Source organism: Choloepus didactylus, chromosome 4 (genome assembly GCF_015220235.1).
Source record: "Choloepus didactylus isolate mChoDid1 chromosome 4, mChoDid1.pri, whole genome shotgun sequence".
NCBI lineage: Eukaryota > Metazoa > Chordata > Mammalia > Pilosa > Megalonychidae > Choloepus > Choloepus didactylus.
In genome coordinates this window covers 107,901,814-107,927,571 of record NC_051310.1, presented here as the reverse complement: position 1 = coordinate 107,927,571, position 25,758 = coordinate 107,901,814, and the positions used below count along the sequence as shown (strand labels likewise).

The window sequence follows — 25,758 nt, the reverse complement described above, 5'->3', positions numbered from 1 at the left end:
AGAAAAATGTCTTAAGTAATGCATGCTACAGTATTTAAAGGTGAAATATCAAATGTCTGCAACTTACTTTCAAATGATTTAGCAAAAAACCTGTGTGTAAATATGGTATGTGTATATATTTTATATACATATATAAAGCAAATACAGCAAAATGTCAATAATTTCTGCATGTAGGTAGTAGGTATATGTGTTTGATGTGCTATTCTATCAGATTTTATATATTTGAATTTTTCATAAAAAGATGGAGAAAACAAATTTCTGCTAAAAATTTGCACTTACAATTTTTATTAGCATAGTAAGTTAAACTTTCAAAGGTATTTTTTTACTTTATTTTTAATTATGACAAAATATGCACAACAAAAATATTTTTAACCATGTTAAGCAGACAATTTTTTGACATTAAGAACACTGACAATACTGTATAACTTTTATCACTATTTATTTCCAGATCATTTTCATCAATTTAAACCAAAACTCATATTCATTTAACCAACAACTTCCCTTTTTCCCCTCCAGCCCACCTGGTAACCACTATTCTGCTTTCTGTCTCTATGAATTTGCTAATTATTCTAAATATTTCATATAAGATAAATCTATATTTGTTCTTTTATGTCTGGCTTTTTTCACTCAGCATGTTGTCTTCAAGGTTCCTCCACGCCATAGCATGTACCAGTACTTCACTTCTTTTTATGGATGAATAATATTCCATTGTATAGATAAACCACATTTTGTTTATCTATTCACCTGGTGATGGACACCTGGGTTGCTTCCACCTTTTGACTGTTGTAAATAATGCTACTCTGAATATTGGTACACAGATATCCACCCAAGTCCCTGCTTTCAATACTTTGGGGTGTATACCTACAAGTAAGATGGCCAAGTCATATGGTAATTCTATGTTTAATTTTCTGAAGAACTGCTAAACAGTCTTCCACAGTAGCTGCATCATTTTACATTCCCACCAACAATGTGCAAGGGTTCCTATTTTTCTCCATCTTCACTAACATTTGTTGTTTTCAGCTTTTTTTAGTAGCAGCCATCCTAATGGGTAATATACTAGTATCCCATTCTAGTCTTAATTTGCAATTCTCTAATGGCTAATGATGTTCAGCATATTGTCATATACTTACTGGCCAACTGAATATCATCTTTGAAGAAATGTCTATTCAAGTCCTTTGCCCATTTTTCAATTGGGTTGTCTTTTTATTGTTGAGTTGTATGCATTCTCAATAGTTCTAATATTAAACCCTTATCAAATAAATGGTTTCCAAATATTTTCTCCCATTCTGTAGGTCATCTTCACTTTATTATTAATGTCCTTTGATGCACAAACGTTTTTAATTTTGACGAATCCCATTTACCTATTTTTTCTTTTGTTGCTTGTACTTTTGGTAGAAAATCTAAAAATCCATTGTCTACTACAAGGTCCTGAAGATACTTCCCTATGTTTTCTTCCAAGAGTTTTATAGTATTAGCTTTTATATTTAGGTCTCTGATCCACTGTGAATTAATTTTTGTAAATGGTGAAAGGTAGAGGTCCACATTCATTCTTTTGCATGTGGATTTCCAGTTGTCCCAGCACTATTTGTTGAAGAGACTATTCTTTCCTCATTCAATGGACTTGACACCCTAGTCCAAATTAACTGGCCATAAATATGTGGATAAGTGGAATTCTCAAATCTATTCCATTGGTCTATATATTTATCCTATGCCATTACTGTAGCTTTATAGTTAAGTTTTGAAATCGGGAAGTGAGAGTCCTCCAGCTTTGTTCTTTTTCAAGACTGTTTTATCTGCTCAGGGCTCCTTGCAATTCCATATGAATCTGTGGATCCACTTTTCCATTTCTACCAAAAAGGCTGCTGGAATTTTGATAGGGGTTGCACTGAATTTGAAGGTTGCTTTAGGCAGAACTGACATCTTAACAATATTAAATCTTCCAATCCATGAACACTGGATGTCTTTCCATTTTCCATTTAGAGGTCTTCTTTAATTACTTTCAGCAATGTTTTATAGTTTTCAGCATACAGTCCTTCACTTCCCTGGTTAAATTTATGCCTAGGTATTTTTTTCTTTTAGATACTATGTAAATGGAATTGGGTTCTTGATTTCTTTTTCAGGTTGTTTATTACTGGCGTATAGAAATCCAACTGACTTCTGCATGCTTATCTTGTGTCATTTAACTTTGCTGAATTCGTTTATTAGTTCTAGTAACTTTCCTTTTGTGGTTTCTTTGGGATTTTGTATATATAGATCTTGTCATCTGAGAATAAGAATAGAGTTCTTCCTTTCCAATTTAGATGGCTTTTATTTTTTTCTCTTGCCTGACTGCTCTAACTACAACTTCCAGTACAATGTTGAATAACAGTGGTGACAGCAGGCATTCTTGTCCAGTTCCTTATCTGAGGGGAAAAGCTTTCACTCTTTTACCACTGTCAAATCCAACTGCATCAACTGAGATGATCATGAGGTTTTTTTCCTTCATTCTATAAATTTTGTGTATTACAATCATTGATTTATGTTATTCCTAGTTCTTTGTGTGTTTTGGTAATTTTTTTTGTTGAGAACCAGACATTCTGAATATTATGCTGTTGTAACTCTGGAAATCTCCCACTTCTCTGGGATTGCAAGAGTTTGTTGGTATTATTGTTGAGAGACAGAGCTGTCAGTTTGTGACTTTTCCACTTTTCCAAACTATTTTTGCTCCCAAAAGGGGAATGGAAAGCGACAAGAAGAGGGGGAAAAAAATAGTTACTGTCTTTTTAAGGTCCCCTGCCACTTTTCACTAAGGGGTGTTAGAACAATGGCCGCTCTCAGAGCTGGCTCCCCAGCGATCTGAAGTACCTGATAAAGAGCAGTGATCAGTGACCAGACCACACTGCCCCAGATTATGGAGGACTAGGTCCTTATAGCCCACCCTGGCACCAGCCAGCTGCACCAAGAGCCTAGGCTGCAGTCCCTACTGCTGCCTGCCACGTGGCTGGGGGACAGGGACTGACAGCCACTGTAGGGAGGGTGAATTACTGCAATTTACTAGCCTCTTCCTCCTGCTCTTCCCTGGTTGCTGCACAGTATTCCACTGGACTCCAGAGTTCCAAAAAAGTTGAATCAGACAATTCCTGTCAATTGGTAGAGGGATTGATTCCTGTTTCCTACTCTGCCATCTTCCCATAATCCTCTCAAAGGTATTTTTTAAATAGCATCAGTAGAACATTGACCTGTCATCCAAAATGATTATAAATAAGTGCACTTTAAAAACAAATTAAAAAAATAAAATAAAATAAAATAAGTTGCCAGCATGAAAGTCAATATAGACAAGGTTCTTTGTTCCCTTTATAGCATTAATTACCAACCAGTCAGGAAATGAGGAAATGTACCTTCTACATACCACACAGAGCACAGTAGGCTTAGTGGGAATCACACAGGCTACCAGGTAGGAGCTCTGACCACTTATGAGGTGACTGTATATGACTTCAGCAAGTCACAACTCTAGTCTCAGGTGGGACATGTTTTTCAAATTTGTGCCCTCCTCGCTATCCTTTCAGCACTGTAATGACTCAGGTTCCCATTAACTCTTGCCTATACTATCACTCTCCCCCCATAATGACCCCCTGCCTCCAGGCTTGATTCCCTCAAATCCATCCTGAACAGAGCCCCCACAGTAATCCATCTGAAATACATCTGACCACATGATTCCCCATTTCTGGATTCACAGGACAAAGTCCAACACTATTAAACATGGGATGCTTTGAAATGTGTCTCAGTGGCGAAGTTTTGTGGGTGTGGTTCTTGTGAAGCTGGCAGCTCTGATCTTTTCAGCAATGTACAAGAGAAAGAGTCCATAGACACTTGCTGATTTACATGGGAGTGGTCTTTTTAATGAGCGATCCTTTTATGATTCATCTGTATTTTTTTCTTTTTTGCTGTCAGATTTTCTCTTTAACTAACATATTTACTCTTTTAAAAAGTTCTTATTTAAATAAACAGCATTTACGTCAATGGTTAAGTCACTACACATGGACTATTCAGCTGGTAATAAAGGACAAAAATGAAGTGACTTCTGGAGAGAGTTTTCAGTTAGTAGTAAGCACTAATATGTATTGTGTTCTTATTGTATACCAGGTACCATGCTAAGAAAGTTCTTAGTATGCTTTATATTATGTAATCCTCACAACTACCCAGTGAAACAAGCACAATTTAACCCCATTTTCCAAATACGGAAACAAACATTTAACACCTCACCTAGGATCACAAAGCTAGTTAGTTAGTAAAATCTTAAACTCAAGTCACCCGGACTGCAGAGCTTGAGTTTATAATGGGGCAATTAGAGACATTTATACCCCTAGTTATACTCTACAATGAATAAGAAGTAGCCAAGAACCTTAAGGTCTCAATTACCACAAAATTAAGTACATAGAATAAAACTGTTTGAAATATAAGGAAATGACAGAAACACAACTACAGTGAGAGGCATGCACTACTGTCAAAGGTCTAGGATAGGCCAAGTAGCAAAAGTAAAGATATGAAAGCTCTTAACAGCTTTCAATAGGAACAACGTATCAATAGAAAAACTGGTCAAAGAATATGAACAGAGAGTTCCTAAAACAAGAAAGCAAAGTGGTAAATACACATGGGAATGCGTTCACACGCCCAAGGAATCAAAACCATAGATTAAAGCAGTAATATTTTGTTTTCTATCAGGTAGACAAATATGTTTTCAGTAACAGAATCCATTTCTGAAGGGTACAGAGAATGTAGCAATTTCTTATACTCCTGGAGGGAGTACAAATTTTGAGATTTACCAAAAAAGTCTTCCTCCCCCGTTTTATCCTTTATCTTCAACTATATTTAGTTCTCTATAATGAACATGCATTACTTTTACAAGGGAAAAATAAAAGAAGAGATTGTTAAAACAACAGACAGTTATTTATCCTAAATGGTTCAGTCATACACCTACTTTCTCCCAAGGGCACTTGCCATATCTGATTCGATTATATAAATATAACTCATCAAGCCTCATCCTTTGCTTTAGTCATTCATCCATATCAACTCATCTTCTGCACAACACTGCGTAGATTATACATTTGATAATAGTCAATGTCAATGGTATTCAGGATTCCTAAGAATAAAGAAGGGCAAAAGACAAAACTTTTATTTTGACTACAAACAAGCCAAGTTAATTCTCGTGTTTTTGTGCTATATTTTTAAGCCTAGAAAAAATATTCCTTTTCTAACTACATACAGCCATATAAAGCTTTTCCCTGTTTTATGACTTAAAGGAAAATAAATGTTTGTACTCTCCTATCATTCTGTTTCTAATAATACATTTCATCTATCCGTTTCTAGGCAAATACCCTAAAGAAATCAATTTAACCTCCTTCATATGAATAAGCTCATGCAGGTGGAAATTTTCAAAACTTTGTTTTGACTCAGGTACCAGGGCAGACAAATGTTTGTGTAATCTAAGCAGGACAGTAAAGGTTTCCATATGGTAGCGATGAAACAGAAATAGAATACATGAGTTACAATGTTTAAATCTATTATGCTTGGATCTAGATTTCTTCATCAAGGATAGAACTATAAGTTAAACAGGCCTGATATGAACTAAATTTTGCTGTGCTGTTAGCTAATTCTAGCAGGGGTGTAGGGAAGAGAGGAAAGATGAACATGTTAACTAACTAACAGAAGAATTTCTGAAGATGAATCTTTGCTGACTCCAGTCAGGGATCTCGCTAAACAATGGTTTAAACTTGTCAAAGAATTCAAATTTTTAATTCAATTTAAACTAAGAAGAAAGAAAAACCTTCCATTGACTATATCCCCTAAGCTGCTACCCGCTACCTCCTTACTTCCACTGAAATTCTTATTCAAAGAGTATTCTACTGCTCATCTGCACCATCCTACACCATGAAACAAAAGTAGATGTTCCCTCAGTAAGCTATATAATTCACAGCTCCACATCACTGCACTTGCTGTGGGAAGCCCTTCAAAATGTTTTTCTGGCCCAGGTTCAAACCTTACCTTTCTACCTTTTTCCCTGATCCCACCCTATGTATCTGTGTTCCCACAGCGATTTATACACATATCTATTATGGCTCCTAACACATTGCATTACAGTTATTTTTTTATGTCTAGCTCTCTTAAAATTTTTGAAGGCATTGACTATCTTTTTTATTATATAAATTTTAAGACATGTACAAAAATAAATGAAGACTGCAGAATTCATGAACTGCCCAGCTACAACAATTACTAACTCGTCTAATCCTATTTCAACTATTTCCCCCACCCTCTTCCTCCACCCACCCCAGATTATTTTGAAGCAAATCACAGACTTCATAACATTCTTCTGTAAATATTGTACATCTGAATGTATCTCTGAAAGATAAAGACTGTGTAAACTTAGTCACATTACCATTATCACATTTAACTTTTTAATAATAATAATTCCATAATATCAAGTATCCAACTGATGTTTACATACTTCTTTTGTCTTATAAATTTATTTTTTACAAGTGTTTAATCATGGTCTAAATGAAATCCACCATTGCTATCAGTTAATATATCCCATAGGTCTCTTTTAGTCTCTAGGTTTCCCCTCCATCTTTTTCTTTTTCTTCAAAAGGGACCTTCTTATCAATTCATTATTAAGCCTAAGGTATCCTATAAATGTTTTCTAAATGAAATAGGTTAACTGCTGAGCAAGGTCCAATTCTTAAACTAAAATATTTAAAATTTTAAAAATGTGTATGATGCACAATAAAGATAAACAATCATTACTTCACCCTTATTAAAAGAAATAATTAAAATCCTTAACTACTCATCTCTTAAGTTCTTGGTCATCATGTACTAAAAGACCTATCAAAGCAATTAAATTGTTCTGCTTTGGCATTATCATAAAATTCAGTATGATAACCTGGGAAAAACTGTTTCTGGAATGAAGTCTAAAAGAAAAAAAAAAGGTCTTCTTTATTTTGATCTTTCTTCCAGAACCACAAGAAATACAATGCAGGAATAACCATAGGAAATGGGTTGAATAAAGCTTTAATTAAGGTAAGCATTTTTAATTAAAGGTTGGCATCTTTCATGGAAATGAGTAAATGGTGCTCAGTTATCAAGAGTTTAAACTAAACATAATAAATTGTGATTTTAATTATTCACATCACCCAAAAGTCACTGTTACAATTAACAGTTTTTCAAACACACCCAAATTCTTGAGTGAAAAACACAAAGCCCTAAATCTCAAAACTACAATCAAAATGAAATCATATTTAATCCATTATGCTTTATAAACATCTCAAATTTCTATTCTTAATGGGAACCAAAAGAAGTTTTTTGAAGATTTTTTCCAGTTGCTATATTTATAACTCTAAATTATCTTCGAAATACCAATATTTTTTCAGGGTTCTGAAACATTAGCAGGATACTTTAAGACATATTTGATGGCTGATTTATAAAATTCATTGATCTATTTTAAGAGTAGCCTAGAGATAGGACAGAAAAATAATCATCACAGAACCTCCCAGATAAGAGATTACTTTTACAATCAAGAATTTATTCAGCTACAAGTGTTGAAGGTAGGTACAGCTAAAGTGGAACCTCTTTCCAAAATGTCTGCTTCCAATATTTGTCTGCAGCATTTCTACTATGTACTTAGTCCATCTGTGGACTACACTGTATTTATTTTTACTAGTTAAGGAATTACAGTGCCTTAATTTTAATTACTCAAATTTCCTACTCTAAAGTAGGAAATGAAGCAAGCCTATTCTCACTGTACACATAATTGCAAACATAATTGACTGTACCTATAATTGACTAGATCTGAAATACTATTTGCAGTCATTTAATTATCCCTTTCAGAAATGAGAGGCACCAATTTGGTGAAGAATTAAAAATAAACGTAACAACAAAAACAGACTTAGTTGTTGATTAACAGAATGAGTCTATCTCCAAATCTGGTGAGTGGAAGACTAACCCCAAATGTATTTTAACACAATTTATAACTGTGAGCTGCATTTACTTATGCATGTATAAAAACACTCCCTCTTTAGTAAGCTCTAAACTCACTGGCATATTTATAACCATGGAACTCTTCAAAATATTTAAAATGACTATGTGTCTTCACATAATCTGAATTATAATTTAGGCTGTTGAACTAATATGCTATATTTCACATACTATAATACCACAAAATATTTACATACCTCAGTCTACTGCTAACGTGTTTCCTTCAGATAAATAAGCCTTAAACAAATACACACAAAAAACATTTATGAAATACACATTTTAAAGATTTTTTCTCAAACTCAAAGTTGTGTGGAATAAATTGTGGTCATTTCCACAATAATTAAATGAATATTTTAAGATTCAAATTAGGTAGCCTTTGCAGGGGTGAGGCAGGGATAGACGGCAAGCAAGCAAGCAAGAGAAACACCTCTTACCTTTTACCAGAATAAATTCCAGATGGATCAATGACTTAAATGCAAAAAAAAAAGAAACAAATTAAGGAAAAAAAAAAAGTAGAAGAAACTAGGGGGATTATTTTGTTTGAAAAAAGGCCACGGTAAAGATAAACCCAAAAGTAATACCACTTTCTGCCTGGCAAAGGCCACCATAAGCAAAGTTATAAAAGTCATAAGGACTTTATGATTTATAACCAACTGAGAAAAAACATTAGTTATTCATATTAAAAGGGCTAATTTCCCTGAAAGGAAATAAATACAAATGAATTGGGAAAAAACAGCAACCCAATAGAAAAATGGAAAGGATAAACTTCACAGAAAAGAATAGGCAATGGGCTCTTAAAAATAGGAAAAGATGCACAACTTCACTCATAATAAGAGATGTCCAAATTTAAACTAACCTAAGATACCATATATTACTTATCTGTCTAGCAAATATCAAAACATTTGAACAGACTGTTAATAAAAGCATAGGGAAAAAACTCTCATACATTGCTGTACATAATGCACATATTCTCACACATTGCTGTGCATTATGTACGGAAGGAAATTTGACATCCTTCAAAATTACAAATGTACATAGCCTATAAACACACCAATTCCACTTTCAGGAATTGATCCTCCAAGTACACATATACATAGACATATCTGAAATATCTGCAATGTATCACAGCATTGTACATGATGGCAAAAGACTTGAATGGGGAAGCTCTAAATGTGTCTAGCTATTTACTTTTTTTAAAAAAAAGCAAGGTATGGAACAGCAAGTATAGTGGGCTACCATTTCTATAGGAAGGGCAAATATTTATATTCATAGACCTATTTGCTTGTATATGCTCTCTGGAGGGACATATGCACAACTGGTAACACCAGTGGCCTCTGAAGTGGGGGACAGGGAGGCTGAAGGACAGGGGTAGGAGAGGGGCTTTTTGTTGTAAATATTTTTGTTACTTTCAAATAGCATACCACATGCTATATTATCTATTAAAAAATAAATAAATTTTAAATATTTTTAAAGGCACACATATGTGACCAAATTTGACATTAAAGATTACAGATTATAGATGGAAAAGCAGAAAAACCCTATTTCTTCTGTAATTCATTTTATTATATAAATACTTATTGTGTTTTTTTCCACCACCACCCTCATTTACTTTCATTTAAAAATCTTATAAAACGTAGTCCAATATTCTTTTAACTTAAATTGAATGTGTTCACTTTTTCTAAGCAGATAGGTTCTTTTTTAAATACCATACATTTCTCTTTATTTTTATGCCTTCACTTTAAGAAAAATAAGAGTATGCTCAGTGAGTGCTAAAGATGCACTACACGTTCTAAATGTATAAAATGCAAACTGGTATCTGATAAATATTCTGCATTTCTGAAAAACAGGTTAAAATTAAGGCATATACACCTCAGGTGGTGATGTGAATCCTTAGTGCAAAACAAAATTGGGGACAATGCAACTAATAAACATACAATAAAGTACATATTTTATACAGGTGAAAACAGCCTGCACTATAAAAAAGTTGAAACTTTAACTCAGTTTTTGTGGCCTCCAATATCATTAACTGACATTTCTGCCAAGTATTGTTTAAAAAATAATGTAAAATACTCTCTTTTTCTATGAGCTTATAAAACTCATGGTTTGTTAAACATCAATATCATGTCATTTGAATCTATCCTCTTATTTGAATTGGGAATTAAAAAGCCTTGTTCCCCACAATTTCCTTTAAATGCAAGTAAAATCATCCTAGAAATAATCAGGTGGAGAGAAAGGTACAATTCTGAACTAACTCAGAAGCAAAACTAGATAAATTAGTATTCTCATAAAAAGCATATAATCATTTGGTAAAATACGTGTAAAATTACAAAGGTCCATTTTAATTACTCCTAATGAGAAACTGGGCAGATAGAACATTTTATCTCCTTTACGTTTCTGACTCTTCAAGACTTTGTGTTTACTTTAATAATATAGAATTAACATGATACTGCCATTTTTCTAACTTCCAAAATATCTAAATCCGAACATCTGCAAGCAAACTATTTCTCAAGATTTCTATTTTCCTGCCAACTAAAGAGAGGCCCAGACTGTTTACTTCTTAGTTTGCACAGAGACCTGCTGCAGCTCAACCCCGAGTGGATACCCTACACAGATCTGCCCCACAGAAGAGGTTCACACGACCTGACACGGCAACTACCATCCAATTTCTCGATCTCCAGGGTCACCACCCATTTAGGGCTTTGTCTTTACAACTCCACCCGATTTCATCTGCCTCACCTAGAAGTCGAAATCCCAAGTTTCCCAGTGACACGCCAGCCCCGGACTTCCACCCGGCCTGGCAGGGCTTCACGCTTGGAGTCTCAGATCCAAGGATGCGCCACGAAGGAACCCGAAGTCCAGAGTCCTGGGCAGGGTGGGTGGGGAGGCGGCGGGGCAGCAGCCGTGCCCACTCGGGATGCGGGGCGCGAACTCCCGGCCCAGGAGGCTTCTCCGATGGCCCTGCCAGACCCGGAGCCCCAGAGACTGAAGAACGCCAGCCACAGCCCCCGGCCCGTACTGAGCCGACCTGGGAAACGGGACAAACCCCCGGAGAGAGGAGGAAATGGGGAGTCACCAGAAAGGGCCGAGTTGGGAGAAAGAATCAGAAACATGAGATTTAGTGGGAAGGGGCGATTTAATCCCGAAGCTCCAGTGTTTCTTCCAGATGAGACGTGGGGGTGAGGGGCAAGGAAGGGACGGCGCGGGGAGGGTCCCCAGGGTCTCCGGACTGACGCGGAGCTCCCGGACCGAGGGAGGAGCCGGGAGCACAGAAGACCTCAAGGCCGACGGAGCGGGACAAGCTGAGAGAAAAACGAAGAAGGAGGAGCACGAGCTTCCGGGCAGAGGGTTCCAGGGCTCACGAGAGGGGAGCACCGAGAAGCCCGGGATGTGCAGGGGCAGCGGGACTCACCGCGCTGGCGGTGGCTGGGGCGCCGGCGGACGCGGGGCCGGGCGCCTCCTGCCTCCTTAGGCGGGACTTGAGGCTCTTCATGGCTAGCTTGGGGCAGTATCGTTCCCGCGCGGCGCAGCGCGACGCGACTGACCCGCGCGCGAACCTTAAAATCTGTCAACTATGAGCGCGCGAGGAGGAGCCACCGGCGGCTCCAGCGGAACCCGCCCGACCTGCCACCTGAGGGCCCCGGGTGCCTGCGGCTCCAGGCCTGCGGCAGGGATCCCTTCCCGCAGCCAATCCGCCCGCGACCCTGGCGTTGGTAGGGCCGATTTTGGCCAATCGAAACCTGGAAAGGGGGAGGGACTTCCCTTTTAAATTCAGTAATACCCTTCCTCTCCCTGCTGGAGAAAAAGTTTTGGAACTTCGCTGAGGGAGCGGCGGGCGTGGGCCGCCAGGATCGTGGAGAGGTGCGGAGGACCTGGGTGGTGCAGCTTAGGGTCTAGAAAGGACCGAACATCCAGCCTGCGCCAGTTCCAACTTTCCTGAACTTCCCCTCCTCCTCCTACCCACGTGCTCTTTCCCAGGTAGTTACCTTCCTTCCGTTCAGTCCCAGAAATAACTCTATTAGCTCGCTTGCACATGGACCAGCTAGCAGAAGCAACTTCCCTTGCGTCTCTCCGCTGTTTTAGTATACAAATCTCAATACTTGGAAATAAGCACAAGCATCAAAAAAATCCTGAAACTGGCTATTGCGCTGGTTAAAGGACGCAGTCCTGTAAAGTGCCAGACATGGTACCCGGTGCATGGATGTGCACAATTAACGTTAGATATTGTTATAATTTTAAAAATAAAAATAAAATTTTTAAAAATAAAAATAAATTTGAAAAAAACCTCCTGAAACAGCCCTACAGTTAAGAACAGACTTTGAAAAGCATTTTAATAAATCACGTGTTAGATACTCAATAATTATTTGAGTGAAAAACACACTGCTTTGGAGGGAAAGCAATGGAATGGGGAAAAAAAGTGGTGCCATCAATGAAAAATGACCCACGTAGCCAAAATGAAATAAGTTGTCAAAGAAAAAAAAAACACTATGGACTTTTTTTCCTGTAGAAACATATTCTGGATAATATACAATGAAATTAATTTATTAATCCCACCCAGAAATCTGGATTAATGAAAATCATTTAAGGGAAGGACGAATATATAGGCAAGAGAGCTACACTCAATAATTTTCCAAAGTCTTCCTTGGAGTCAGTTTTTCCCAGCAAAATGTTTATTCTACCATGCATCCATTTGAAAAGACAAACAGTCCATGTTTCTGACTAACAAAGGGCTCTTTTTGTTGGAAAGGTCAGTTGCTTTCTTTACAGTTTCCTTAGATGAACTCAGTGTTTTATTTAAATATTGTAAGAAAGTTTTCAGGACTTTCTTGGAGAGAGCATTCAAAGACTATGTTAACCCTTAACAAAAAGTAAGTAACAATAAACTACCTGAGAAAATTATTAAATTTTCTCTTGACTAATTCTATGAAAGGAGCTTTTCTTTGCCTTCTCCCACTGCTAAGCAGTTAGTACTTGTAGACTCATTATCGTGTCTATGACTGGTCAGTAACTTTCTGTCTTAGCTGCCACTGCAGAACCAATATTAATTCATACCTGGGCTATTACAGAAGCTTCCCAGTCTCCCAACTTCCAATCTCTCATCTCTGCCATCACCAATAAATAACCAACCATCATCAAAAAATCTAAAATATTCCTCCCTTCCTCAAAAACCTCCAGTAGCTAAGGAATAAAATCTAACTCTGGCATTTAAGGCTCTACAGCATGGCCCCAACCCAGTTCTTAAGGCGACACTCCGAGCAAATTACTCTTCAGCACATTCCTCAAACATGTGGCACATCTTTTGATTTCCACATCTTTAGGCATGCAGATCTTCCTCAGTAATTTTTCCCTATCTACATTCATCTAACAAAATCCTCCTTCCCTCAAGAGTGATTGGAAGGGAGGCACAAGGGAAACTTTAGTCTTCTATGGGGTGCTGGTTACATAACCAGTTTGTTCGGTTTGTTAAACTTCAGTGAGCCTACACTCTTTATGATATGTATATTCTTTTTTTTTTTAATCTTCATTTTATTGAGATATATTCACATACCACACAGTCATACAAAACAAATCGTACATTCGATTGTTCACAGTACCATTACATAGTTGTACATTCATCACCTAAATCAATCCCTGACACCTTCATTAGCACACACACAAAAATAACAAGAATAATAATTAAAGTGAAAAAAAGCAATTGAAGTAAAAAAGAACACTGGGTACCTTTGTCTGTTTGTTTGTTTGTTTCCTTCCCCTACTTTTCTACTCATCCATCCATAAACTAGACAAAGTGGAGTGTGGTCCTTATGGCTTTCCCAATCCCATTGTCACCCCTCATAAGCTACATTTTTATACAATTGTCTTCGAGATTCATGGGTTCTGGGTTGTAGTTTGATAGTTTCAGTTATCCACCACCAGCTACCCCAATTCTTTAGAACCTAAAAAGGGTTGTCTAAATTGTGCATAAGAGTGCCCACCAGAGTGACCTCTCGGCTCCTTTTGGAATCTCTCTGCCACTGAAGCTTATTTCATTTCCTTTCACATCCCCCTTTTGGTCAAGAAGATGTTCTCCATTCCACGATGCCGGGTCTACATTCCTCCCCGGGAGTCATATTCCACGTTGCCAGGGAGATTCACTCCCCTGGGTGTCTGATCCCATGTAGGGGGGAGGGCAGTGATTTCACCTTTCAAGTTGGCTTAGCTAGAGAGAGAGGGCCACATCTGAGCAACAAAGAGGCATTTGGGAGGAGGCTCTTAGGCACAATTATAGGGAGGCCTAGCCTCTCCTTTCATATGTACATTCTTTTATGTGGGTTATACTTTAATAAAAAGTTTTTTGTTTTTTTTTTTTTAAATCCTATGTGCCTTCCAAGTACCTACCTCTCTAATAGAATTGAAAGTAATCTCTCCATCCTCTGAATAGAAAAAAATCATACCTCTCATATGATACTAACACATATGTTCTAAACAAGACTCATTTCTCTCCTAGACTTCAAACTCCTTAAAAACAGGGAATAATGATATATCTTTAAATTTTCTAGACTACTTAGCATGTCATAAGTGCTCAATAAATATTTCTGAATGGGTTGGTGCATTCTTTTTGGTTATTACAGTGAAATATGATTGTTCTGTATATTCGTTATTGTGGACTGACAGAGTGATCTGGGGCTATGATGCAGCTCAAACACTTGTATCTCTATCAACTATTTGGTTCTGAACTTCAAATAAATACCTGCTCATCATCTAGTCTCCTGGCTGAATCGTAAACGTTAACTGCCTTAGAGTAGCATTCCCTCCCAGGTAATTGATTGTTGAGTCATTAATTGCATCTTTTGTTGTCCTGGGTGTTCCTGTAGCACCCAAGTTTTCATAGCCCTGGTGACTGGCATCTTTTCAGTTGTTTTTGGATAAAGCAAAGAAAACAGACAGAACCACAAGTACAGCTTGCATCAGATTCCAAAAATGTTGGGTAAGTTATTTTTATGAACTGTCTGCATGATGTCCCCATGGTGTCTGTGTCCAGTGGCCTTTACGGATTTTTCCAGGCTGGAAACTTGATAGCTGATGTCTGCTTATTCCTACTTGACAGCAGCTAAGTATAAAGCACTGGTCTGAATATGCAGTAAGGCTTTTTTATATTGATCTGGAAGCCCCCTACATGAAGTCAAGTCACTATTATTAGCATTCGCCTAGACAGGTTTTATTTTGTTTTGTTAATTATTAACACTCTTATATATGTTTATCTTTCCTTCAGGAGCAAATGGCACTTTTTGGTAACCTAGAGGGATTTTTGTTTGTTAACACACTGATCCTATATGAAATATTTTGCTTTGTTTTGTTTCTTAATTTTTACAATATATGAAACCATGAAGGATCACACATTTTTTTTAAGTTATTTTACTAACCCCAATACCTGGAAATAATCACAAGCATAAAAAAAAAAAAAAAAGAAAGAAAGAAAGAAAGAAAGAAAAGAAAAAGAATCCTATAGTATCAAGGGAAAAGTTAGTCTTCTTACCACCCTTGTCCCCTGCTGTCAAGGAACTTGCCCTTTAGATTATGGAACAAAGCTAACATATATGGCTCAACTGAAGAACAATTGCTCACTATACCAGTTATAGGGGTTACAGGTGTGTATGGACTCAGGGAAGGAAAGATCAGGAGATAGGTTTCATGAAGGGTTACCCACGGCTGGACAGAGCATCAGTGAATGCACATATATGAGAAGAAACACAACGTAGGCATACAATACCCAGAAAAACTGCCAGAACGGGGAATAGAGACCATTGGGAGATATTGATTGCAATGGGATGATAAGGACACAATGATGATTCCTCAGGAGTAGAATAAAGGATTAACTCTCAAAATCTAAAATTTACACATAAAGTGATTACTTTTCAAAGAGGAAGTTCTTCTTCTAGGCAAGCTACAGTTATGAATTCCATATGTAATGACTTCCCTCTCCATTTTCAGAGCTTCCGGTGTCTCCTGGTAACCATAGAGAACTCAGACAACAAACCTGGTTAATAATTCCACAGAGGAGCCCAGGACATCAGCTGTTCTCCCCTGGCACAGTTGCCAATTCAGATAGTCACGTGGCCATGGGGTCCCGAGGAAGGGCACCCCACCCAGAACTCATGGCAGCCCCAGGAGTGAGGGACCTGAGGCAGGTCTCACACCCTCTTCTCTCACCACATTCAAAACTAAAGCAAATTGCATAACAGAGCTTTAAAAAAATAAATAGGTCATCAGTGGTTCTAATTTTAAACCATCTACCCTTTGGATGACACCATTCGAGAACATGAGAGTAGAAAGAAGAAAGAGGGAAGAGGAGATAGCTTCAGTTCCATATAATGATAGACACTTGTGGGCATTTTCTTAGTTATTCAGGCAATTCCCTCTTACAGAAACTTCTCTCATCTCCCTTACTGAGGGCTGTTTTGTGCTCCGCTTACAGTTTACCAGTTACCTCCCAGATTAGCTTTCTACCTATCTCTATGCTTTCCTTAACTTTTATAGTCTGTCATTCACCTATGACACATCAAGTGTACCATTGGTTGCAATACTAAAAGAGAAAGAGAAAAAGCAGCAGAGGTCATGGCCAGGAACAAAACTGGACTTCCCCAGCATGAGTGGCTTTTAAGCCTAAAAGCAGCGGCAATACCCACTATTATTTCTTTGAATTCAGGTTTAAAGTCAAGAAAAACCACTCTGTTTTATTGGTGGGAAGTAAACTTTGCTATCATGTCTTGATTATACATAAGCTACAGCAATAACGATTCACTGTAATGAGAAGATTGATGGCCCTGAGTGTGCATGGTTCAAAGGCGGAATCTCTTGATTGCCTCTTTTAAAACTGGCCTGGAGCAGAGATAAAGGCTAGGAATTTGGTTCAGGGATCAGTAACCATCTCACTGCATAGTAAACTTTCCTGGACCTTGGAGCTTCCTTATCTTGGCTGGAATGCCAAGATGTACACCAACAATAAGCCAAAACACTTTTAACCCTTCAGCCTTGTCCAAGGAGTTGAATAGAAATGTTTTTTACTTCTGAATTGAAAATATGGCAAATAAAGGATATCGCTATTGGTTTTAAAAGATAGTTTTACTTGTCTTGCTTATACCTTTTCCCTTCCTGATCTCCAGGGGTCTTTAACAATTCTGACAAGGCATTCAATAAAACCTCTTGATTAAAGGATTAAGTTACTAGAAAGATTTAATACCACCAGTTACTCAATACCAGTCTTGCTACTCATCTTAATTAAAGAACACAGCAGAATAAGTCAAGATAAATCTCATTTTCATATGTATTGGAAAATGCCACGAGATTTATGATATATGTTCAACAATAACCATGTAGTCTCTTAAATTGAAATTACTATTGACTATAATGCTTTAAATTATGCCAAAAGGAGGAGCAGAGGCAATATACTGGATATATATATATATATATAAGTTATATGCTAAATTTTATTATTTATCATTTAAATTCTAAGAAAATTATATGGAATTATTTTATAAAGCATCTTTATGATATAATACAACTTAAAATGTATATTTTATGTAAATCCTGATTTTTATATAAAATTTGGATCCACGTCAGTGTGGGTACAAATGTGTATTTCAAAAGGTTAATAAAAACATTTAAATAAAAATTATTTACTTAATTGGATTTGGTTACCAAAAGACTCAGACTTGCTTCCTGAAAAGGAATAGTTTGTGAGAAAATATTTCTTCTTCAAAACTGCTTGCACCGATGTTTAAATTATCTTTAAAAGTTAAAATATAATTTTGCATCCAATTGCTAAGTAATATTTATCTACAAGGCTTATTTGAGAGAGAATTCTAAATTAAGGTGCAATTCTTATATACAATGGAATTATTACACACTGCAAATAGGCCATCAGGGCTATTTCAAAAGCAAGTTTATTCAAAGAGACCTGTTCATTTTTACTCCCCATTGAATTAACAGCAAACATATTCTTGAAATCATCTGTATCTATTTGCTACAAATGTTACAATATACTTGATAATATTGAATCAGTATACGCTTTTCCTGTTGCTATCTTATAAATGCTGTTGGTGCAAGAAAAATATAGAAACTAACCAATAAATAAAAATGCCAACACATTCTAGACTTAGAGTTATATTTTAATATTGGCATGCTAGAGTAAAGCATGTACATATTATGCTCCATAAACTTCAAAACCATCGCTTGACCCAAACAACAATTAAGAATAGTTCCTTTGAACCTTAGATGAATATAGCCCATGAATTTGCCTAGGATCAAGGCATAGCATTTTCAAAGTAAACTAAAGGGTATATTTCTTCTACAACTGAGACATGGAGCTCTGAGACAATAATAAACTCTCAACATCCAACAACTTTTTTTGGCTCATAACTCTGAAGTGACACTCATCAAGTCAGCAAATGCAAATAAGCCTAAAAACTCTAACCCAGCAGATTGGGCTCTTATTAGGCAAGTTAAGCTCTAATTAAAGTAACCTTGGGAAAATCCCAAATATGAATCACAGCATATCACTTAATAATGATAAAGGTTTCTCACACTACCACATAAAAACTTACAGCCAGAAAGCTCCCACCTAATGCCACAATCGCTCCAAGTCAACATTCCCAAAAGGTAGCTATCCAGCCTGGGCCCAAACATTAACACTTTAAATTCTTTTTAATTACACTTTTAAATGACACTTCTCTCCAAAAATAATTTGAGGTGGCTTATAGCAAATGTCACTACCATGCTGCTGGTAGCAAAAATAGGAAATAAACCCGAGGAAGGGAGAATAATTTATGTTCACCATTAAAGCAACTATCATTGCTGTCTTTGAGTTTGAAATTTAGCTTTCAGCTTTCTAATAGCCAAGACAAAACACAAACAGAGACAAATCAGAGACCGCTTTAATACTGGAAAAGGAAAAGGCACAACATATTCTCAATGGAGGTAAAGTTTTCCTGACGCTTTCTAAAATTAATTTCTCATGTGGTTGTGGCTTTACATGTAGGACAGTGAGCAATGTAGTAGACACTCTCGTCTCCTACATTTACTATTGTAGTATTTAGAAATATCCTTGTTGAGTGTCCAGGATGGTCACTCTTTCATACAGCAGTTGTTGGTTAATCACAGATGACATGTGAGGCTGTACTGGAGAAACAGCCGGAAACAAAATAGACAATAGGGCCTTCCATTGTGGAGTTTAATTCTAGCAAGAGTTGGGAATGAGGGGACACAGTAAACTAATAAGCAAAGAAGTGATCACGATAATTTCAGATAGTGGTGCAGGAGAAAAATAAAAAGTAATGTGCTAGAGAATGGGGGCAGGGAGATAGAGCAGTCAAAGAAGGTCTTTCTGGAAAAGTGACATTTGAACTAAGGTCTGAATGGCAGGAAGGAGCCAGCCAAGTATAGACAAACCAGGGCCAGCACAAGTAGGGTTTTACTGGTAAAAGTGAGGATTTATGATTGTATTCTAATGGGAAGCTAACTAAGGACATTAGGCAGGAGATTATGTGATTTTATTTATATACCAAAATTTTTTTCTGCTGCAGGGAGAGAATTGATTAAAAAAAAAAAAAAATGACCAAGATATTAAGCAGGAGGACGTGAACAGAGTTGGGATATATTCTGGACATAGTGCTATCTTGATAGTGGATTAGATAAGGGGAGTGAGCGATTAAGCAACTAGCAGGATGGCGGTGCCATTTACTGACTCAGGAAGACTGAGGGAGCAATGCTTTGAAGGAAAAGTCAAGAGTTTTGATTTGGTCTTATTTGTTTGAGATGCCCATTGAGCATCCAAGTGGTGGGGTCGGAGGTGGCTATTAGGTAAGCAACTGAATATCAAGAGTGAAACTCAGGGGAGAGGTGGAAATGGAGACACAGATTTGGGAGTCATAAGCAAACAGATGAAATGTAAAGCCATGGGATCAGGTGAGATCTACTGTGAAAGAAGGGGACAAAGAGCCAAGGTCTTGCACCATTTAGAAATCAAGCAGAGGAGAAAGTGTCAGCAAAGGAGACTAAGAGAGAATGGCCAGAGATTGAGTAGAAAAGCAGAGAACATGGTGACACAGCAGTTGAGTAAGGATGTTTTTCAAAGGTTAGGCCTGTCAAATACTTGTGAAAGAGGGTTGTTATTAATAGCCCTAATAAAACAGTTTTCCTGGGTTTTGGAGAAAGAAGTGTGACTAAAGTGGGTTCAAGAGAGAATAGAAGTGATGGGGTGGACACTCTGACCACTATGGTGCGAAGGAGGGCAAAGAAATGGACAGTGGAGAGTGATAAGGGATCAGTAGAAGGCTTTTAATTTTAAGGTGGGAGATACTAAAGCTTTTTTGTATTGTGGAAGGATAATATCCAATAGATGGGAAAGGACCGATGAAACAGAGGAGCTAAGTCCTCGAGGAGGTGAGAAGGGATGTGATTTCTTAGTTGGGAGCTTGGACACATCAACTGTAGTAAAAAGAGTGAAGGCAGAGACTGCAGGTACAGATTTGTAAAGGGTAGTATATATTGTGGTAGGTAGAGATGGTTACAAATGTATTCCTTCTATTTTCTCATGAACCATGAGCATCTTTTAAAAGGGATACGAGAGAGCGGGAGGCTGGACTGGGGATCCGAGCGGCGGCGGCAGTGGTGGCGGGGTCGGTAATGGCGGAGCTGGTGCAGGGGCAGAGTGCTCCAGTGGGCATGAAGGCCGAGGGCTTCGTGGACGCCCTGCACCGAGTCCGGCAGATTGCTGCTAAAATTGATTCAATTCCACACTTGAATAATTCCACACCTCTAGTGGACCCCTCAGTGTATGGATATGGAGTACAAAAACGGCCCTTGGATGATGGCGTAGGTAACCAGTTAGGGGCCTTGGTACATCAAAGGGCAGTAATAACAGAAGAATTCAAAGTGCCTGATAAAATGGTTGGATTTATTATCGGCAGGGGAGGTGAGCAGATTTCAAGGATTCAAGCAGAATCTGGTTGCAAAATTCAGATTGCTTCAGAGAGTTCTGGGATTCCAGAGAGGCCCTGTGTACTTACCGGAACCCCAGAAAGTATTGAACAAGCGAAACGGCTCCTGGGGCAGATTGTGGACCGCTGTCGGAATGGACCTGGCTTTCATAACGATATAGATGGCAACAGCACAATCCAGGAAATTCTTATCCCAGCATCTAAAGTGGGACTGGTTATCGGCAAAGGAGGGGAAACAATAAAGCAGTTGCAGGAACGGACAGGTGTGAAAATGGTCATGATACAAGATGGCCCATTACCTACGGGAGCCGACAAGCCTCTTCGCATCACTGGAGACCCATTTAAAGTACAGCAAGCAAGAGAGATGGTACTAGAAATCATCCGAGAAAAAGACCAAGCTGATTTCCGGGGTGTACGCAGTGATTTCATTTCCCGAATGGGAGGAGGCAGTATAGAGGTGTCTGTGCCTAGGTTTGCTGTTGGAATTGTAATAGGAAGAAATGGGGAGATGATCAAAAAAATCCAGAATGATGCTGGTGTGAGGATTCAGTTTAAACCAGATGATGGTATTAGTCCAGAAAGAGCTGCCCAGGTTATGGGACCCCCAGATCGGTGTCAGCATGCGGCACATGTCATCAACGAGCTTATTCTTACAGCCCAGGAAAGAGATGGCTTCGGAGGCCTTGCGGTAGCCAGAGGAAGAGGCCGCGGCCGTGGTGACTGGAGTATGGGAACCCCGGGTGGCATGCAGGAGATCACATACACAGTGCCAGCAGATAAGTGCGGCCTCGTCATAGGCAAAGGGGGTGAGAATATCAAAAGTATAAATCAGCAGTCAGGAGCACATGTGGAGCTTCAGCGTAACCCTCCTCCAAACACTGACCCCAACTTGCGAATATTCACCATCAGGGGAATTCCTCAACAGATCGAGGTGGCCAGACATCTCATAGATGAGAAAGTTGGTGGTACCAGCCTTGGAGCACCTGGAGCCTTTGGACAGAGCCCCTTCAGCCAGCCACCTGCTACACCTCATCAGAACACCTCTCCTCCAAGGAGCTCAGGGTGCTTCCCAAATATTGCTGCTAAAGTGAACGGAAATCCCCATAGCACCCCTGTGAGTGGTCCTCCGGCCTTTCTGACCCAGGGTTGGGGCAGCACCTACCAGGCATGGCAGCAGCCCACACAGCAAGTCCCAGGTCACGCTGCCAGTGCTGCTCCTCAGGCCAGCTCCCCACCGGATTACACAATGGCTTGGGCAGAATATTACAGACAGCAGGTTGCTTTCTACGGGCAGACATTAGGGCAAGCACAGGCCCACAGCCAGGAGCAGTAGAATAATGTCCTTGCGGCTGTTTTTCCCCCTTGAAATCATTGTGAGTGAAAACCTATTTGTAACAGAGGTTTTTAGATTTGCAGACCTTTTGATGAAGAACCTTTTTTTTTGTTCTGTGAAACACTATATTTAGATTAACAGAATTTTTCTAAAAATCGGGAAAAGTTAGTTACTAAAAATTGCTGATAATTTTTATTTCATTATTTTTGTTGTTATTTCAAATGTGTAAGCTCTGGGATTCTTTTTGGAGCAATACCTGCAAATTCAGGCACCAGAATGTACCTCAGAGCAGTGACATTTCAACATGGTGTTTTTTGTTTTGTTTTTTGTTTTGTTTTGTTTTGCGTGTCTTTCTTTTTATTTACCGTTTTTTCTGTTGCAACAGAAAGTGGCTTGGAAGTCTTAGGTGGTATGTAACAAATCCTTTTTAAAAAATTTTAAACAGTATTTAAATATTCTTAAATGTATAAATTCATTAAATGTTTTACTTCTAATTTCTTGTATCTCGGCTGTCTGGTTTTATTGCATTTTTTTAAAAACTGAACTATTATGTATTGTAATTAATTATGTGAACTCTGAATTGAGACAGATAATTGTATTGCTGTCCAACAGGGATTGGGAGGGGGCATTTTATAGGGTTTGTATAATTTTTAGAGTTCTAAAGGGGTAATATAAAAATGTGTTCATGTTTTTAGCATACGTTTTTTTCACGTCTCCATTACCAGTTGTAATTGTGTGTCTAAGACCTCCAAGCTTGTTTTAAAAACAAAACAAAAAACCTTTCTCTATTCTCTCAGAAATATAAATACTGTTATTTTTAATATTAAAAAAATTCGATATAACTTTTAACAAACACTGTGGAACATTAAACCATATAAAATGCAGTAACTATTTTTTAATTCCAAGGTGTTTTTGCTTTTTTCTTTTAAATATTTTCTTAATATTTGTCCAATTAACTAGATGAGTAAATAAATCTAGTATTAACCACAGTATGAATTAAATAATTTTGATTTAATAAAAGGGATAATATGATTTCCAATGTTTACTGTAGGTATCTTGTACAGATAACATGTATTTTTAAAGGAAAAAAAAAACAGAATTGAAGCTATTTTTCTTGCATTTTTAATTGACCTGAGGGACATTCCGTTTGAAATGTACTGAAGTTACAGTTTCTGGGTCTTTCTCCTTATTTTCCTTATAATGCTTGAAATGTCTAACTATTAAAAAGGCAATTGGAAAATGTTATGCATGTTGTTTAAAAAAAAGTGTTCTTTTTATTTGACTGACAATTCATTTTACATTCTATATAATAAAATTTCCACAAGACCTCTTGTGGGTGAAGTAAAAAAAAAAAAAAAAAAAGGATACGAGCAATGAGGAAACAGGCCTTTTGGAAATTTGAGGAGAGAAGGTAAGAAATAGCTAATGTTTTTCAGTCTTACAACTCCAAGATATCAACTTGGTCTATCCCTGACCTAAGAAATACTCAATGTACTCCAAGGATATGAAGATAATTTCTCAAGTGATATCTTTCTAGCAGCAAAGTGATCAGCATGGGCAACATTCCCCAATACCTAAGCCACGAAGCAGTGAACATTGGTTAGCTTGTGTTGCTAAACCATAATGGGATTTGTCAAAATATTTGTTCACCAAAGCACCACATCTCATCCTTTTATGTGTGTGCATGCCACAGCACAAAGTATTACTGCTACTATTTCTGCATTACTAAAAAAATTTTTTGTAAACAGCTCTGCTTTAGACTGTAAGGTAATGTCATTTTTATTACAACATATATGAAACATAAAATTTGCCATTTTAACCATTTTTAAGAATACAATTCAGTAGCATTAATTACCCTTACAATGATGTGCTACCATCACCATCATCCATTAGCAAAACAGAAACTCTGTCCTGTTAAGCAATAACTCCACACCCCTACCCTACCCCTACTCCTGGCACCTCTAATCTACTTTCTGTCTCTATGAATTTGCTTGTTCTAGATATGTCATATAAGTGGAATCACACAATATTCATCCTTTTGTGTACAGATTATCTCACTCAGCATAATGTTTTTAAGGTTCATTCATGTTGTAGCATGTATCAGAACTTCATTACATTTTTAGGGCTGAATAATGTTGCAGTAATGTATGCATATGCCACATTTTGTTTGTCCATTCATCTGTGATGGACACTTGGGTTGTTTCCACTTTCAGGCTATTGTAAATAATTCTGCTATGAAAGTCTGTGTACAAGTATCTATTTGAGCCCCTGCTCTTAATTCTTTGGGGGTATATTTCTAGGAGTGGAATTGCACTAGAATTGACAGGTCATATGGTTAATTATATGTTTAACCTTTTGAGGAACAGCCAAACTGGTTTCCACAGAGGTTGCACCATTTTGGATTTCTACCAGCAATTCACAAGTGTAATAACTAAAGTTTATCGAGATATTGCCATGTGTCAGGCACTCTTCCAAATTCTTTACATGTGTTATTTCTTTTAATACTCAGAATGACCAAATGAGCAATGCATACTATTATCCCAGTTTTATAAGGGATGAAGCTGAAGCTTACAAAGGCTAAAGTATGTATGTATGTAGACCACGCAGTAATCCATGAAATAGTAAGAACAGAGAGTTAGTCATTATTAATCAGACCAAGTATGTAGTTGTGTAAATAGGTATAAAACCAAAACCTAATAAGGGATTCATGCTTGTAAATAGTTTGCCCTTGGAGGGGGAAAAAAATCTAAACGGTCAAAACTTAAATAAAATGACTTATAAAGGATTTGCTAAAGAAATTTAAAATACTTCAGATAGAAATTCCCAACTGAAAAATGTGAATTTAGAAAGCCCTTTTGACATGACAAAGTCTGATGAAGAAGAGATTGAATCAGTGGTGCACTGGTATATGTTTAACAACTAGCTATTCAGAGGGGTATGGGTGGAGACTTGCTTTGTGGTAAATAACAATTTCTATGGTGTAAATATTCCTACCATGGTCAATTTCAAGCTATTAATGTGACATCAAACAGCTAAGCAAAAATTCTTGAAAATTTACCAGTCAGCTCTCACAAGTCAGCTCCTGCACACCTCTGGAAGAAACAAATATGAATCCTTCTGGCATCACCAAACCTTCATGTTTCCTTGGATATGCCTAGCAAGGATAGCTTTGAAATCTCAAAACTTTGGTTGGTCTGAGATTACAGTCCCACCCCAACCGCCTTCCTATGGACCAAAGGAATAAAGTGAAAAGGGAACTTCAGGCATGACTCTTCCTGATTCTAACGTATTTTTTGATATTAGGATTAGGAATAGGTGATAAACAATCTTGTTTCAGTCCTTGAATTTTGTTTGTATTTTCTCTGTTTTTTCCAAAATATTGAAAAGATTGAGTGAATAAGATATAATCAGTTTCTATAAAAAGCAAAAATTTGATATAGAGATTCA

At 37.6% G+C, this 25,758-nt stretch overlaps 2 protein-coding genes and 1 long non-coding RNA gene across 5 annotated transcripts in view; 2 read left to right on the top strand and 1 right to left on the bottom strand.

Annotated features, from left to right (window-relative positions):
* Window positions 1-12,078, bottom strand: part of UACA (uveal autoantigen with coiled-coil domains and ankyrin repeats) — a 154,293-nt gene extending 142,215 nt beyond the window's left edge. The window contains exon 1 of one of the 3 annotated variants that reach the window (XM_037833538.1): window positions 11,988-12,078. Coding sequence is in view for 1 of the 3 variants with exons in the window: in XM_037833535.1 (XP_037689463.1) it covers window positions 11,414-11,494 (81 nt within the window). In the remaining 2 variants the exon portion in view is untranslated. Of the gene's footprint in view, window positions 1-10,740; window positions 11,665-11,987 lie in introns of those variants that run through there. The other 2 variants (XM_037833536.1, XM_037833535.1) reach the window with 2 other exon arrangements.
* The window catches only part of LOC119531827, a 55,221-nt gene extending 40,335 nt beyond the window's left edge, over window positions 1-14,886 (top strand). Inside the window, exons 2-3 of the long non-coding RNA XR_005216413.1 lie at window positions 6,988-7,050; window positions 14,856-14,886. This is a non-coding gene — a long non-coding RNA (uncharacterized LOC119531827). The remainder of the gene's footprint in view (window positions 1-6,987; window positions 7,051-14,855) is intronic.
* Window positions 14,887-20,612: 5,726 nt separating this feature from the next.
* On the top strand, window positions 20,613-23,644 carry LOC119533315 (far upstream element-binding protein 3-like). Its single transcript, XM_037835378.1, has one exon. The coding sequence runs from the start codon at window positions 20,665-20,667 to the stop codon at window positions 22,309-22,311; it is 1,647 nt and encodes a 548-aa protein (XP_037691306.1). The 5' UTR covers window positions 20,613-20,664; the 3' UTR covers window positions 22,312-23,644.
* Window positions 23,645-25,758: the final 2,114 nt, after the last annotated feature.